The sequence below is a fragment of the Lygodium microphyllum genome, chromosome 26, assembly GCF_053477565.2.
Source record: "Lygodium microphyllum isolate KBCC chromosome 26, Lygodium_microphyllum_v1.1.10, whole genome shotgun sequence".
In the NCBI taxonomy this organism is placed as follows: Eukaryota; Viridiplantae; Streptophyta; class Polypodiopsida; order Schizaeales; family Lygodiaceae; genus Lygodium; species Lygodium microphyllum.
In genome coordinates, this window is record NC_141160.1 from 37615546 (window position 1) to 37632389 (window position 16844).

A 16844-nucleotide genomic window follows, 5' to 3' on the forward strand; every position below is an offset into this window, starting at 1 on the left:
AACATGATTTCATCTATTTCAAGCTATTCTTGTACTCATCCTTGTATCGTGTCCCAAATTTAGCTTTGAGGACAAAGCTCTTCTAAGCCGAGATAGCTTGTAATAGAGTAAAAATGCATTAATGCCTTCATCAATATTTAGCCTACTAGGGTTAAGTATAAAAGACCAAGTTGTAACTAACTGAGGATTTTTTTGCCATTTCTAACATTTCATATTTAAGATCTCCATCTCCCACCATCGAAGAGGGTACATACTCTTGGCCACCATAGCTCGTGGTGTATACCATGTTACAATCTCTCATCAATTAATTCTCAACTATTAATGGCAATATCATTTCAAGTTAACCGCCTTGGCTATCGTTTCTTGGCAAATTATTATATTTCTTTGTATTTCCAGTTTAACTGTTTCCTGTGGGAAGTAGCTTCTTTACAAGCCCTACCCTAAAGAATTCTTTAAACTTGTGTAATTTAGTGTTATCACGGACTTACTTTATATGCAGACATAAACTATTATTATAATTGGTATTGATTGCAAGGAGCTTTTTGGACTTGCTTGTCCATCTATGATTCTTGTAAATTTAAAGCTAATGTTGGTCATGGTTGGATAACGAACCTTGATACACATAAATATGGATGTTACCTTAAATGTTCATTTGTATAGTATAGAATCATGAATCTGTAGTAGCTACATCACACGACTCATATTCTATATGTATATGAAGTTACATGGTTATTTTGCATCTTGAATAAAACCCATTTCAAACATTTTAGGGAACTTGAATCACACCTATTAAACTCGTTTCATATCTCTTGTTTCAGAAATCCCTGGCGTGGAGGAATGTATACACTCAGCCTAGACAAATCCTTGACATATTTTAGAACCATGCCACCCCTATTTTGTTGAGAACTGCATACCACTGTGCTGCTGTGGAAGTCTTTACTTTACAGAGGTCTTTTGGAAGAAAGCAAGTCTAGATCTACTTGTCTGTCAGATGCTTTGGACCTAGTAGCTTCCAAAGTAGCATCACAAAACAGATAAAGCTCTGTCAAAGACAATTCTTATTTAAGCTACAACTATTGGCAGTAAAGCATGTTTAATCTGACAAGGTGCGCTTTGGTTTAAGCCAATAAATAGAATCTCCAACCCAAAACTATTATGGAACTCATCGTATTCATTGTTTTGAAAGGCTCTAGAATTGCATATTCAACTTTTGGACTGTCACATGGACCATGGGTATTGCAAGAAGTTATCTGTAGGAAATGCAGCATGCATGTCAATGGTCCAAATCATTTTGATACACAGCCAAGGCTAAACCCACAAATTGAGATATTAGAACATGGCAGTTTTGTTTCATTATTTATGTGATACTGTTTATATCAGTCGGGACAATTAGCATTGAGTGATTCGACTTAAAAATCAAGATTTCATCCGATTAGCAATGTCTTACTTGGTAGCTTTGCTCTATTTTGTCCTTGTCAGAGGAATTATCCCATGAGTATTGAGCCCGTTAGTAGGCTGAATGGCTGCGAAAGGTCGGAGGTTTCATCCTGGTGGCTACAAGGCCCTTGACAAGATGTGTCAAAGAGCTTAGGATATAGCCAAACTGATATACTATTGATAAATTGCAGTATGATAGTGATAATTTTCATTCCATATTCTCCAGAGTAAGTGTTGAATGCTCAAATGGAAATCAACTTACAAATTTGTCTAAGCTTTTGTCAAGCTTCAATCCACCTGGGACCATAATCTCTCTTATTTAACAACTGCAACACAAATGTGACCTTTGCAACCACCTGGACTCTACTTTTCATGAATGCTTGAGCAGTCAAGCAGATCATAAAAGACAGCTGGCTTATGACGCAAGGATGAGCACAAGTTCTGCCAAACAACAGAAAATTTGCTTTAGATTAAAAATTTTTGAACCTAGTCTGCTAAAAACTTCAATTTTAGAATGAGCTCGTTGATGTAGCATGGATGAAAAAAACCTCAACAGATGCAGCTAGTCGTAGTAGAGTTGCTTCTGCCCAGGGGCGCCCTATGAATTGCAGCCCAATTGGGAGCCCATTTTTGTCATATCCCACCTATCACAGTTGCATGAAAACTCATTCATGTTACATTTTTATTATATTGATCTGCATCTCAAATAGATAGATGGAGTTTCCCTATATTTGACACCTTGGATCAGCTACAAACATCAGTAAGTAAACAATTTGACATATGTGACTTTGTAACTCCTTGCTGCCCATCATATGGATCCCTACATGTGACACGTCTTCTGTTTCAATTTAGTGTAAACACTTTCACAGCACTTGCAAATCTAGTTGGATACCACTCAAACCCCCTTGGAAATCTGGCTATCCTTAGCTGCATGACATCTTAATACACATCCAAAGCAATGCAAGAAGTCTCAATCCGCAACATAAAACTTGTCTAGTGACCTTAAAAACCCCAGAATATGGTCAGTAACAGAGTGTGGGATGAGCCTCCTCTGCCAATCTCCAACATGTTCTCACCCTTCATCTTATGACGGCTGGCCTTGAAAAAAAACTTGGTCATGCAAATTCTCTACCACATGGCATGTGACCAAGGATGAGTCCCAAGTATCCTACTCATCTCTATGAAACTCTTTGAAAGCAAACATGCTTGCTTGCTTTTATTGCAAAAAAGGCAATTATTTTAAAGACATTTTAGCGGTAATCATCACTAAGATAAATACACCATACAAAGTACAGAAAAACAAGAAATGAGAAAAAGAAACATGGTTGAAGAGATCCTTAGCTATCTACTCAAGGGAAGCTGCACAACACAAGGCTGATAAAATAACCAATCTGGCACCCATTAGTGTCATTGCCAGTCCATATGAGGTGCCCTTAACTAGGCAGAAAAAAGGGCCATGTTCCAAAGTATGTGCAAAGGCCTCTCGCTCCCTGCTCGTGCGCTCTGTTCACTGCAACACCATCAGCCTCAGAGGGTGTGAATAATCTCTCTCCATATCCTAAAGAGAGTCTTAGAAGTAAATATGTGCTGGTACTCTATAGACTCACTACAACTCATTGTCCATACATTCCAAGCAGTCGTGCTGCAAATGATCTCCCATCTACAAGTGTTCTGTGGTCCACCCTGCCTCAAACTCGTCAGGGGTAGGGATGGCTCTCAGCTGATGTCTTGATATATTGAAGGCAATGCTTCTCCGAAAGATTTTATATCCACAAGCTGATCCTTTTTCTTTGGTCCATGCTCCTTGGTCATTGCCATCTCTTCATATACAGCGATGTGAGCACTCTCCTCTTAATCTCTTGGACACTAGGACAGTCCCATATTATGTGCCTTCAAGTATCTTCATATACAGCAATGTGAGCACTCTCCTCTTAATCTCTTGGACCCTAGGACAATCCCATATTATGTGCCTTCAAGTCTTCTGTTGCTCTGCTTCTGGAACAGGCCATCGAAGCTCTTCCAGAACCCTGCTAACTGTCTACTAGTAGGCTCTCATGAATAGACTGCATCACCACCTGCTCTCTTCTCAATCCCTACAATCTCTATCCTAGAGTTATCTATGTATGTAGTACAGACTGATCTGTACGGTAGGGTACATATTCGTACGATTTAGTACAAAAAATAGGCACTTTTTGGACACTCTCCTTCAAGCTTACAACTTTCTTTTTTTCTTTCTCCTTTGCTTTTTTTTTCTTCTTTCTTTCTTATTTCTCTCTCCCTCAAGCCTCTCTTTCTCTCTCTCTCTCTCTCTCTTTTCGTAATGGATGCTATATTTATAAAGTACTAAACGACAAAAGAGATACAAAAGTCATGGCAAAGACGCAAAGGAAATTGCCATATGCTAGGGAAGTAAGTTCTCCCGAGGGAGTAAGTCAGAGTGCCGAATGAGATCTATCTGCCAATGCAAGAGACCTTTAAGCCTAGCAATATGTCCCTGAACATTAGAGGCTGAATCAAAAAGAAAAGCATTCCGAATTGTCCAATTGTGCCAACAGCCCTAGTATCTAAGAAAGTGAAACAAGATCTTCATATGTGACTGTGCCGGTGTGGGGTATTTGGGCTGCCCAAAAACCCAATCAAAAGGGCTTAGCGAGAAACCAACCACTGCTCGCCAAACCGCTGACGAGAGTGACCAGATTTTCTTAGCGAGAGAGCAAGAAATAAATCAATGGCGGGCCGATTCCACACTGGTGGTGCAAAAGAAACAATTGCCCTTGGAGATTCGATGCTTGGAAAGGGCTGAAGCAAGAGGAAGACCACCAATCATCACCCTCCAAAGAAAGCCTTGCATTTGAAAGATGTCTTGTTCAACCAGGCCTCCATCACAGTTACCTTCCACCATGACTGAGATTTACGCAATCCCCATACAGTATTAGCTTTAGTAACCAGCCATTGATGATCTTTAATCAGAAGATGATACACCTGGCTAGCTGAGGCCTTTTCCAAATTCAGCTGGCCTGCAAGGTCCCAGTCCTTCCAGGGACGATCCAAAGCAAGGGCAGGAAAGGGTTGTTTGCTTTGGAGCACCATCAAAAGCTGTCCCCATAAATCATGGTATCCACGAGGGATCTTGAAAAGCCGCCTGGCTGTACGAAATGATGTCAACACATTGTGACTGGCAAGGGTGGCATCTGCCCCAACTGAAGTCAAGCCCAAGCGTGCCATGCGGTTAAATTTTGGTCGGAGCTCATGTTTGCCTTCCCAAGAAAGTAATCACGAGGCTGCCAACAATTCCAGTTGAAAAGAGTTAGTAGCTAAGCGGTTCTTTGCTAGATGCCACTGAGCCTTCTGGAGAACCAATTTCCAAGAACATACCAAATGAGCAAGCAGGGATGATGAAGGACTAGAAAATCGAGAGTCTGCATTAAGAACATGCCACCAAGAGCTCCGAATTTGGGTATTACCATGCACAAGCCCGTGATTCTCAAGAAAATAATGGGCTATAAAGATCCACGGGTGATGATTCAAGCACATGGCACGAAAAAGAGATCAACGGAGTGCCAACATATGAGTTTTGGCATCCAAAATAGCCCCACCACCCATGCGTTTGGGGGTACATGCATGCGACCAAGTAATCCATGAAATGCCTGCATGCAAGGAGTCCTTCCATAGCATGAAACAAATGTACTGAGTAAGAGCATTCAATGTAGTAGTAGTCCAAGGCAGCAATGGCAAGAAATATGTGAGTATTAGCAACATAATTGTCTGAGCCACTTTGAGGCGAACCTGGAAGGGCCAAGCCTATGACTTCCAATACAGAAACTTAGCTGCCAGTTTCTGTGAAATCCATTGTAGTAGTTGCTTTGGCCGAACATCAACCCCCAAAGGGTACCCAAGATGCCTGACAATGGAACCACAGGAAACAACCATTCCCTGCCAGTCCAATGACTGCAAATCTGACTCTGTGCAACTAAGAATGGTTGATTTTGAAGCATTGATACGAAGACCAGAAGCATGACCAAAGAGAGTCCAAACATCTAATGCTTTGTGAAGATTATCCTTGTCCGCATGCAAAATCATAAAGCTGTCATCAGCCAAGGATTGACTAATGAAGTGCTGTCCAAAAGGAAGAGACAATTCAGCCAATTGAGTAGAAGCTGCCATATGAGATAACATCGAAAGAACCGGATGAGTGGCAATGGCCAAAAAGAGAGGACTCAAAGGGCAACCCTGTCTCACAGAGTGTGCAATGACAAATGGCTCAGTAACACCACCATTCAACAAAACTCGTGAAGAAGCCGTAGCACTAATGGTGTAGATCAAACGAGACATCCGAGTACCAAAGCCCATAGTAGACATAAGTTCTGCAATGAAAGACCAGTCTAAATAATCAAAAGTCTTTTCCAGGTCCAATTGAATCAATACCACCTCTTGATTAGAGTGCCTTGCATAGTCAATAGTCATTTGCACATTTAAGACATTATGCAGAATGTTTTGGCCCTTAATGAAACCATATTGAAGAGGATGCACAATGGCAGGAAGATGCTTATGAAGCCGATTCACCATCACTTTGGAAAATATTTTATACATAGAACCCATCAAAGAAATTGGTCGCCAATGTTTCAACATAGACGGCGAAGGAACTTTTGGAAGCAGTTTGATAAGACCTTCTTTCCATGAGAAAGGCATGAACCCCATTTCCCATACCTGCTGAAACATAGTTGTCAATGGTTTCACCAGTTGGGGAGCAAAAACCTCAAAGAATTCATTGGTGAGATCATCCCAACCGGGACTTTTATCCTTGGGCAAGTATAACAAAACATCCATAACCTCCGCCTCACGAATATCTATCTCCAAAGTAGTTTGCATGTCATGTGGAACCTGATTGCAGATCAAATCATAGAAAACTGAGCGGGCATGAGTAATTTGGTTAGAAGGTGAAGGAGTAGAACCAAGAAGGTCTAGAAAATAATTCCTACACATATTCACAATAGTCTGAGGATCAATGACCATTTGACCTTCTGTATCCTGGAGTCTAGTCATATTCTCTCGAGCAGGAGATGCATGGAGAGCTCGAAAGAACTTACGAGTCTGATAAGCACTATCTTGCAAATTCTCAGTCAAATTTTGCAATTTGGCTTGCTGATAAAATTTCAATTGAAACTCTTTAATAAGATCAGCCAAACACATAGCCAATGGCAGCAAAAATACATCATCTGGAGTCTCCACCAGTAGAGAACGAACTAAAGACAGTAATTCCTCCGCTGCTTGTCGACAACGCCGACAAAGAGAGGCATGATGGATCCCATACTGCCGAACAACCCGCTGCACATTAGAAAGCAATCGTGCAAAAGAAGCATTAGTCTTAGAGGAGAAGTCCAATAAAAATCTATCAATCAATTGCTGCATAACCCTGAAAGATTGAATGCTTCAAATAAGACGAGTTGAAACGCAAAGGGAGTCTGTCCAGAAACTGCTTAAAAGGTGCAATGTGTTGTACAAGCATCTCAAGCTGTAGAGGAAAATGGTCTGACAAGGCATGTTGTTGCAACACTTTCATTTCCAGCATCTTAGGAAGAAAAGCATAATCCTGCATGATGTACACGCGGTCCAACCGCGACCACGTAGTTGTATAATGCGCAGAATGAAAAGTAAACCCTGTAGAAGAAGAGTGTAGCCATGACAAGAGATCTTGGTTAAGTACGGAAAGAGCAAACGCAATCCACACACGGCTTTCCGGAGCGTCCATCACCGAATGCTTTGATGTGGATTGTGAAGGATCAACACATATATTAAAATCCCTCCATAAAAAAACCCCGTCTGCCAAGTGACAAGGAGGTCTGCAAAGAATTCCAAAGATTCCGGTGGGATAAAGAGTCATTTGGAGCATAGAGCCCAAGTAACCATAAGATCTCTCCTTCAAATATAACTTTAATCACCACAAAACGACCATGTACATCATTTTTAATAAGAACAGGCTGATATTTCTCATGTACAATCATAAGCACACCAGAATAATGCATGGCATGTGTCCCTGCATAAAACAAACGAAACCCATGGCAATCCACAACTTTTTTTGCTTCACCATGACTCTTGTGCTCAACAGCACACAAGACATCCCACTGATTCTCATGCAATAAACTCCACATGGCATGTTGCTTATTGCGAGAACAAATGCATCGCACATTCCACGTGGCTATCTTCATGTATATTCAAAAAAAGAAAATCAAGAACGAGGCAAAGCTTGCCTTGATTTAACCTTTTCTGCTAGAATGTCAAGGACTCCCTCATCCAAAAAATCAGCTAACACGGCAAAAGAGTTCCGACGGCCAGATTTAGAGGTAGACGGTGTATCCACTGTCTTGGGGATGGAACGGGGATAACGACGATCCCATGGGGTAATCACGTTACCTCTAGCATCAAAAGTCAACTTAGCAGGTGGGCCCTTCGGACCATCCGTATATACTTTCCTAGTGGGCTGATTGTGAGGAGCAGAAGAAACCATAGCATGAGTAGTGTGCTCTGAAGACAACATGTCTTTCCTGCGCATATAAGTACGCAAGGAATCTACCTAGTCATTGTCACGGGAATCTAAATCCGAAACATGTTGTTTGCCTTCATCCAAAACTTTCGGTGGCTGGGTCACATCCTGCGACGGAGTATCAAGCACCATATTTTCCATGGGAGGCAAAACATGCTCAGCATCTGAAGTCGGTTGCTTTGTTGGACATTCGGCCATAAAATGCCCCAATTTTCCACACGAAAAATAATGCCTTGCAAAGTTACCCCATTTCAAATGAAAGTGCAAAGGCTGCATGCCAGAGCAATTAAGACGTAACCAAGCAGGCCTTTTTCGAGTAGTGTCCCATAACATACATAAACGGTTACGATTTGTGGCCCTTAGGCTTGAGGGAACCAAAACAGTGCTCATAAAGGCCATGGTATCCTTTAACAGTGGCCAGTAGACAGCCAGACAGTTTTCCACTTCAACCCACACCGGGCATTTGCATTGAAGCAAGCGCTGAAAATCTGCCATTGGGCGCCATGGTACAACATGGACCAAACGGCGATCAAAGAACAATGGCAGTTTAGTCAGCAGATCGGCACGATGCTTCTCGAATTTCAACAACACCTCATAAAAGCCTCAGGGCCCAACAAAAATCTCTTCAACACACTTCCCTTGTAGTAGACTTTGCAGCTATTGGCGAATATAAGAAAGCACTCGGATCCTACCAGTGAAGAAGAGTATAACAGCACGTTCATAAAACACTGAGAATGAGCGCAAAACATTTTTCGGATCCACAGTGGCTTCCAGAACATCTTCAGTTTCAGATTCGGAAAACACTTCATGATTATGTTGAACATAATCACCAAGCAGAGTGTTGGCAAACTCCAACAAATGCTCCTAGTCAGCATCCTGAGAATCCACAGAATCAGAAGCAACCTGAGCATAAGAACGTTACTGATGATCCATTTTATCTTTCGACGTATGCTTGGTGCGTTTACCCACAGGCTGGAAGTCAGAACCAAGTAGCATCTCCTCTGTGCAAGGAACCATATCCTCTGGTTTCTCTGTTTCAGAATCTGCACCAAGGGTTGCCACCGTTTGGTCAATAAAGGCCATGTCCAGACCAGCCATGTTGTATCACCACTTTAACAAGAGATCTGAAGCTATATGATTTACAAATAGGTACAATGTATATATATTCTATGTGTGTGTGTGTGTGTATACAGAGGTAGGTCTGCTCTGTCTCAGTGTGTAGGGGTAGATTGCACGTGCAATAAGAGAATGTCCTGTCTGCAACCTCTGATCTACAGTAATCGTCAGTTCTCCTAGGAGCGCAGAACTGTCCTTTCTGTGTAATTCTGTTGCCGCCGTTACCTGATATCTGCAAGGGCAAAGTCATGCTGCCGTTACCTAACGTCTGTAGGATCAGAGTTGCGCGCCCCCAGATCCTGACAATTGGGTGGCACACTGGTTAGGGCTTGGGCCTCCGCTCTGCTGAGCAGCACGATCACAAGAAGGCGGATCGTAGGACACGTTGGTGGGTGCCATGCGTGAAACCAGGTAGTAGAAACCACGAGCGCAGGCTGGCTGCACGCGAAAGCACAGACAAGGAGCTGGGGCCTGCTCGCAGTGTAGGGTGGTCACGAAGGGTGGCCGTCAGCCATCGCTAGACCTTGCCATCAATCTCTCTCTCTCTCTCTCTCTCTCTCTCTCTCTCTCGGTTCTCACACCCTCTTTTTCTCTCAAGCCTCTCATCTCTCTGAAGCCCAGACTTCTCTTATTTATACTATCATTCATGTATGATATATCCACTCCCATCTATGTAGTTGTAAGTTGTAGGTAGCACTAGCACATGTTGCGCATGCAACATCAAGTTTTGGCATGTTACCCTCAAGTATTCATCTTATATACTCTAATAGCATTGCTATTTAGACTTGAAACATCTATTCTATTATCTTTAGTCCAAAATAATCAAGTTCTTTTTTTGGGTACTAATATCGTACCGTACCTTATAAAATCTCAAGGTACCATTTAGTACCGTATTTTATCGTACCCTACCATATCATACCTTTCGTACTTGACAACTATGCTCTGTCCTAGATGTCAAGAGCTAGGTCTATGAAGGTGGACTTCATGATAGGTGAGTTTTATGACTTAATGCACTGTCTATGCTTTAACTTCGTTGTTGAAGAGAAGAGGCTGTCTCATTCTCTCTTCAGCAAATACATGGGCTATTGGGAACAAGCGTGAAGAAATATATTTGATAGTAGCTACCATAAACCTTACCTCAACACTTGTCTCCAAGGCTTTGCCTCTAATCTAGTGAAAGATCAACTTGATCTCACCTATCAAGGGCCACCCAACTCTGGTCTAATCTCTTCTAATTACCAAATAAAAAGCTTTTTCCAAGGCTTTCTAGTTAAGAAGCCCTCTAATGACGGTTTTTGACAAACAAAGGATCTGCTCTGGCAAACTAGATAATCCCAAAGCGTACCTCTAAATTTGAGTTGAATGAAAAAATCCAAGACCACCTTTGCTCTATTTGGGTGATGGCTTGCTAAGTCCTCTTGACAAAATGAATTTCCTAATATGACAGCTTCACTTGGCTAACATATCTTTTTCCTTCCAAAGATTCACTTGTATAGATACTTGGAATGGGAATGGAACCCTTGAAACTCAAGGAATGGCTAAGGTTAGGGAGCAAGAATGGGTGAAACACACACACACACACACACGCATGCACACAACCACAAAGTATGTGTATACAAGTGCATGTAAGAAAGATTTTTGATTGATGAGGTAAATGAAACAACATTCCACAAAAAACTTGTATGTATATATTAAACAGATACCTATACTAGCTAAATAGAAGAAAGTGAGAAGATGCGGAAGGGCAAGGAAATGGAGAATAAAAGCGCAAAGAAAAGGGTAATTATATTCTTTTTTCTTAGAAAGAAATAGTGAAAATCTTGATGTGGCAAAATCATGATGGCCGGGAATGGCCATGGAACAGCAAGGAACGGGGAGGGAATGGTATGAAATGGCTAGGGAATAAGAATGACCAAGTTGGGGTTCAAGGGTTCTAGGAACGCATTCCAGCTGTTCCTATACGTGGTGATGCAGTCTATTAATGAAAGCATTTTTATGTTGGCCAATACGTGTGTTGGAGAAATCCCAACAAATTGTGATGTGCCATATAGCCAAGACAACCTAATTAGCCAGTACTACCCTCTCTATAAGAAAGAGAGTTTAGTTGTCCTCCTATAAAGAAGCTTATGTGTGCTCAATAATAAAGAGGCCAAGTACTACTCTAGAAAAAAGCAACACTAAAACAAATACCAAGTTCCTTTGGGAGTATAATAGATATCAATCCCTTACAATTGTTGAAGAACAAAGGCTCTCCATTCATGAAAAAAGTGATCAAGCATCCAATCAACACCTCCATCCTCATCTACCGCTGATCCTCTCCTCAGTATGCTCAAGCCAATGGCCAGATTGAATCCCCCAAAAAAGCTATTTTTTCATCCTCACTAAAATTGTCAAGTTTCTTGATTACATCTAGAAACAAAATAGAGTTTGGATGGACAAACACACCTACCTCTTTATAAGTATGGACATGCAATTGGGTGAGAAATATTTTGAGCCAAAATTGATGTCTTTGTGAGAGCACATCTTGCATACCATAAAAAAGTGATGTTCAAACGACTTCCCATCCCAAGGTTTGCCAATTAAGATGCAAGTTGATAAAACCCAATGATGAGGCTCCCAAAGCAGCAAACATTTGTTGTCCCATCAATTAGCACATCAAGAGCTAAAGAAAAGGGCAAGGGAAAGTCAAGAAATAAGCTCAATTTAAAATGGATGATACAAATCAATAAAAGTGATTCCATTGAGGGAAAATGAATAGCACCTTGGAATGAAGGCGCTATTAATAATTGTCATGCTTGTTTGCAGCAGCGGAACAATATCATTGCATGTAGTTTGAAGAACCTTAGATGCACATGACCTTTGGATCTAAGTATGACCTATACTGGTAGTGAAGTAACTTCACCTTAAGATTATCCGAATCTGTGATTTTGAGCTCTCGGAACCCATGGTCAAGGTTGACACAATGGGTCCTATCCCGAGCCATATAGCAATCAATCAATTGTTCCCATGACACAAATGCTAGGTCAAAGTATTGTAATTGAGAGAAATTCACTTACAACACCTTGCATCAACTCAACAACGGGGAAACCATTCCTTACTTTCCAAGAGTAGACAACCTCTAGAAAAACCCAAGAGGGGTCTTGTTGGGGTTCCAACCCTTAAACAAGGTCTCATAAGTTTTGTGAATCTAATACATGCCTCGTTATATTAGACCAAGTTGTGTGGTTAAACCCGTTTTTAATGGGTCTTATAAGTAACTACATTCTTGGCAAAGACTAAAGTGGTGTGTGAACTCTGAGGTGCACATAAAAGAGGTATTTGGGTAGAAAGGAATAGAACCTAGTATAACAAGAGGTGCCGAAGGAGGAGGCACTAGAGCTCTTGGCCCTTTCCCAATTGTAGGCCGAGATATTGGAAAATAAGTAGATGGTCCACTAGGTAAAGACATTCGCAAACTATGATATCACCTAGGCAACATTAGGGGTCACTGTGAGATATGCTAGGGTTTGCATTGAGAAAACACAGAATGTACGAACATGACTAAAATACAATAACTCCAAGAATAACACAAAAACACAAACACAAACAAAGAAGAAAGAGAACTCTGAAGTGAATGAATCAATGTTGTAAATGATGAACAGAATGTACAGAATGCTCAAAGGTAAGGCAATGAAAGTAGTCAGAATGTGAGCTTCACTGGAGATGGATCCAGAGTGTGGTAACCACCAATCAGAGCTGAAATAATGCTGAGAATGAAAGGGCACCAACCTAGAAACCAAAACACAACAATTTGGAGGCTTGTCACTCGATGCTAGAAACAATCAAGTGACACTTGGGAGGGTGTGCCAATGCAAGACGGCCTGCACAGGAAGTAAACGCAGGCTGCTGATCAGGCAACAGGGTGGTAGCAACTGATAGCAACAGGCTGTCTGCAAAAATGGGCACTAATATTGGAGAGAGAGTGAAGATTGATGTGACATGCAAAACAAGGATAGGCTGAATGGTGGGCAGCCTATCTATTTATAGACGAATGGATCCTTCCAAATTAAGTTTTTGCTTATAGGACATAGAAACTCTCTAGAAATGTGCTTTTTTAATGAAAGTTTCAGTAATTACATATTTTGGGGCTATTTGAAAGAGCTGATCAGTTTGTAATGCATTTTTAGCTCAACATTAGGTGTGCTTGGGTAGAGAATCCTTGTGAATAGATCCCTGAAGGTTCCTTGTTTGGAAGATAAACCCCCACTAGTAGTGCACCTCCACCACCTAGTTGCACATAAGTAGAGGGCCTGACGTGATAAGTGTCTAGAGATGGTGTCCCTCAATGTGGTGAATGGTGCTAAGGGTGGATGCATGAAATGAAAATGCAGTAGAAGGAAAGGGTGGGATTTGAATGTGATATGTAGATGTGAGTGATATATATGTAGTGGAAAGATTTTTGAAACTGATGGTGTTGGTGGAAATTAAAATTGTGATGTTAGCCTTTACGGTTGTGATAATGAAACACAAAAAGTAGATTCATTAGAAAAAGCATGAGACAGAGAAGATTTACCTACCTTTTTCTTACAGTAAGCTTTTCTTGGGTATACATACTAGTATGGATCTTCGTGATAACTTACACATATATCTTGCGTTATAGAAGGAGCAATAGAAGGACTAGAAAATGAAACTTCTTTACCCTTTACTGATTGGGATGGGGTTGGATTGGGCAATGGTACATATCCCATGTAGGTGTGTCCTCTTGTTTGGGGATCCACACCAAAAGGTCTGATTGGGATGGAGTTAGATTGAAGAATGGTACGTATACCACGTCTGTGTGTCTCCTTTTGGGGGATCCACACCAACATGAATCTTCAAGTGTCCTACAAGATCTTCCAATTTGTAGGCTGTCTGTGAGCTTGTATGAGAAGGTGTTATGTGAGGTGGATTAGGATGTGTCCAAGCTTTCTCCGAGGGTTTATCTAATCCTATGCATTAGAATCATCTCTAATTCAACACAAGTGATCCTATACACTTTGGATTGAGCATACCAATTTGTCAAATCTCCTTATGATATCATGGGCTTTGTAGGAGACAATTGAGAATTGAGAGTACCACTCCTATTCGGCCTTTGACATAGGTTGTGATGGAGACCACTTTGGTGATGAAGTGGATGAAGATATCTTCACTTCTACATTCGAACTTCTCTTCAATACCAAGCTTTCATATCAAGGCTTAGATATGTCATTGTAACTAGCTCTCATACCATGTAAAGAAATACTCAAACAAAGAAGATAAGCTCAAAGTGTATGACAAGAACACCATGAACACAATAGAACTCAAAGATGAAGAGAACTCAGATAAACGAGAGTGAATGACTAGACAAACTATGCTGATATGAATACAATGAACCTCAAACCTCCATGTCTTGGGTGGACCAGGGAAGAGATTAACTAAACAGCTCCAAGAGTGCATTGTAAACCATAAGAAGATTGTGCAACGCAGCAGGCAGTCTCTTAATGTGAGCACCTGCTGTGAACGCAGATCAAGTTGTCAAATCTGTCTGGAACAGCTTGAATACTGAAGGCAGCAGCAAGGCGGCCTGCTGGGCAGTCCAGATGCATGGAAGCAGCTCCAAAAATACAGGAAGCAGTCAAAATGCTGACCTGGATGAGTGGGCGACAGCTCCTGGAGATGGATAGGCGAACAGGCAGCTGTTTGCTCTGAACAGGCTGGGTGGTATCTGCACAATGAAAATGCAGAGGTGGTGATGATCAGCAGCTCCAAAACAATGCCAAGAAGGTGGGGCAATAGTTGTCAACTGGGCACCTCAGTAAGAGAAGGCTCGATAACACCCCATGAACTGAGATATCCACCAATAGGTGTGTGGAAAGCAGTGGGGTGTGGGTGCCAAGAATTGATGGATGAAGGTAGATTGTGTTATGGGCACGGTAAGTGCTCTTCGAGAGCGAGGAGATTGTTGTCACAACATACAATAGAAGAACTTGAAAGAGAAATTGAACTAGAACTTGAATGTGAGATAACTTGATTACAAGAGAACACAATTACAAGAGAATGCTCACAAGAGCATGGCTTGATTACATGACAAGACTCGAACAAGACAAGAATTGGAAGAGGACTTAGCCTCACAATTGGTGTTGGCAAGACTGAAGGGCTCATAGCCCATGACCCCTCTTTATCCTATAGCCTAAGGAGAATAAGTGATGATACAGACATCTTCTAAAATGTTCTAGAATGTTCTAGAAACTTCGTGGAACTAGGGATCGTACCAACTTGCATACGAACCAAGGGCTGTCCTTGCTTGAGCGTCCATTACATCCCCTCCCTTCCCCTTCTTCTAGTAGCGAGTTCCACGAGGAGCAGTGGTGTGCTTTTAAACAAGCCTTGGCTTGGTTGGGTGTTGGAGATGAAATTCAGGAACCTTAATAGGAGCCCTTTGAAGATGTGAAGCTGGTTCCCATGTTCGTTCACTTGCATCATACCCCTTGCAATGGACAAGATACTGTGTCTCTTGAAATTCTCGAATCTAGGATTTTGTCTACTTCATATTCTTGGTGATCTTCAATTATGATTAGACAATGGCTTCTAGGGATATTGGATGTATGACATGGCTCCAAGACAGAACATGGAATACAGGATGGATTTTCATGGACTAGGGAAGCTGGAGACGATAGGTGACTCGATTTACTTGGCCAAGAATCTTGAAGGCCCAAGTCATTGATAATCTAGTTTCTAGGAGGGTAAAGAAGAACATAGATCACATCAAAGAAGCCAAACTTGATCTATACTTTTGTATGATGGATCTTTCATGTGAAGCTTATTTGTGTTTCTCTTATATTTCTCTTGAGCTTGTTTGATTTGTGCTTGCAACTCCAAAGAGGTATTGAGCTAAGTTAGTGGCAATTCGATTCTTCTCCTATGATATTATATGATTGTCTATCTTTGGGTGTTGACCATAATTAGCAAATAATTATGTGAATTGAGTGGAGCATGGGAGGAATTATTGTATGCAAACTCAGCAAGGGGTAAGAGATCCACCCAATTGTCTTGATGATAGTTAATTGTGCAACTAAGCTATTGCTCCAAGACTTGATTCACTCTTTCTATTTGTCCATCACTCTCTAGGTGTTTGGTTGAAGAAACATTCACTTGTACTGCCAGAAGTTTATATAGGCTTCTTTGAAACCTATATATAAGTTGAGGGCTGTGATCATAGACAATATCATTAGGTAACTCGTGTTGTCGATATACCTGTTCCAAGAAAAGCCTTGTTGTCCCTTCTTCATTGATACTCTTCGTTGTTGGGATAAAGTATGCCATTTTTGTGAATCGATCAACCACAACCAAGATAGAATCATATCCTTTGGAAGAAGATAATTAGGTAACCGGTGGTGCCCATATACCTATTCCAAGAAAAGCCTTGCTGTTCCTTCTCCATTAATACTCTTGGTTGTTGGGATAAAGTGTGCCATTTTTTTGAATTGATCAACCACCAGCAAGATAGAATCATATCCTTTAGAAGAAATCCATAGATAAAGATACCCATGGCTTAATTGGAATAGGTGATGGTTGAAGAAGGCCACAAGGTTGACGACGAGAGACTTTAGCTCGATTGCACATGTCACAAGAATGCACAAAGCCCTTAACTAGTTTCCACATTTGCGGCCACAAAAAATCCCTTGAAATCAGCTTGATTGTCTTGTTGACCCCAAAATGCCTTGCTGGAGGAGATCATGTCTCTTGAATATAT

At 41.3% G+C, this 16844-nt stretch overlaps 1 protein-coding gene across 4 annotated transcripts in view; it reads right to left on the reverse strand.

Annotated features, from left to right (window-relative positions):
- Positions 1 to 1327: 1327 nt before the first annotated feature.
- Positions 1328 to 16844, reverse strand: part of FAAH (fatty acid amide hydrolase) — a 249441-nt gene continuing 233924 nt past the window's right edge. For all 4 annotated transcript variants that reach the window (XM_087667692.1, XM_087667693.1, XM_087667691.1 and 1 more), the window contains 2 exons: positions 1986 to 2081; positions 1328 to 1878 (listed from right to left, as the gene is read on the reverse strand). In XM_087667692.1, the coding sequence (XP_087523818.1) occupies positions 1801 to 1878; positions 1986 to 2081 (174 nt within the window). In that variant the 3' untranslated portion in view covers positions 1328 to 1800. The remainder of the gene's footprint in view (positions 1879 to 1985; positions 2082 to 16844) is intronic.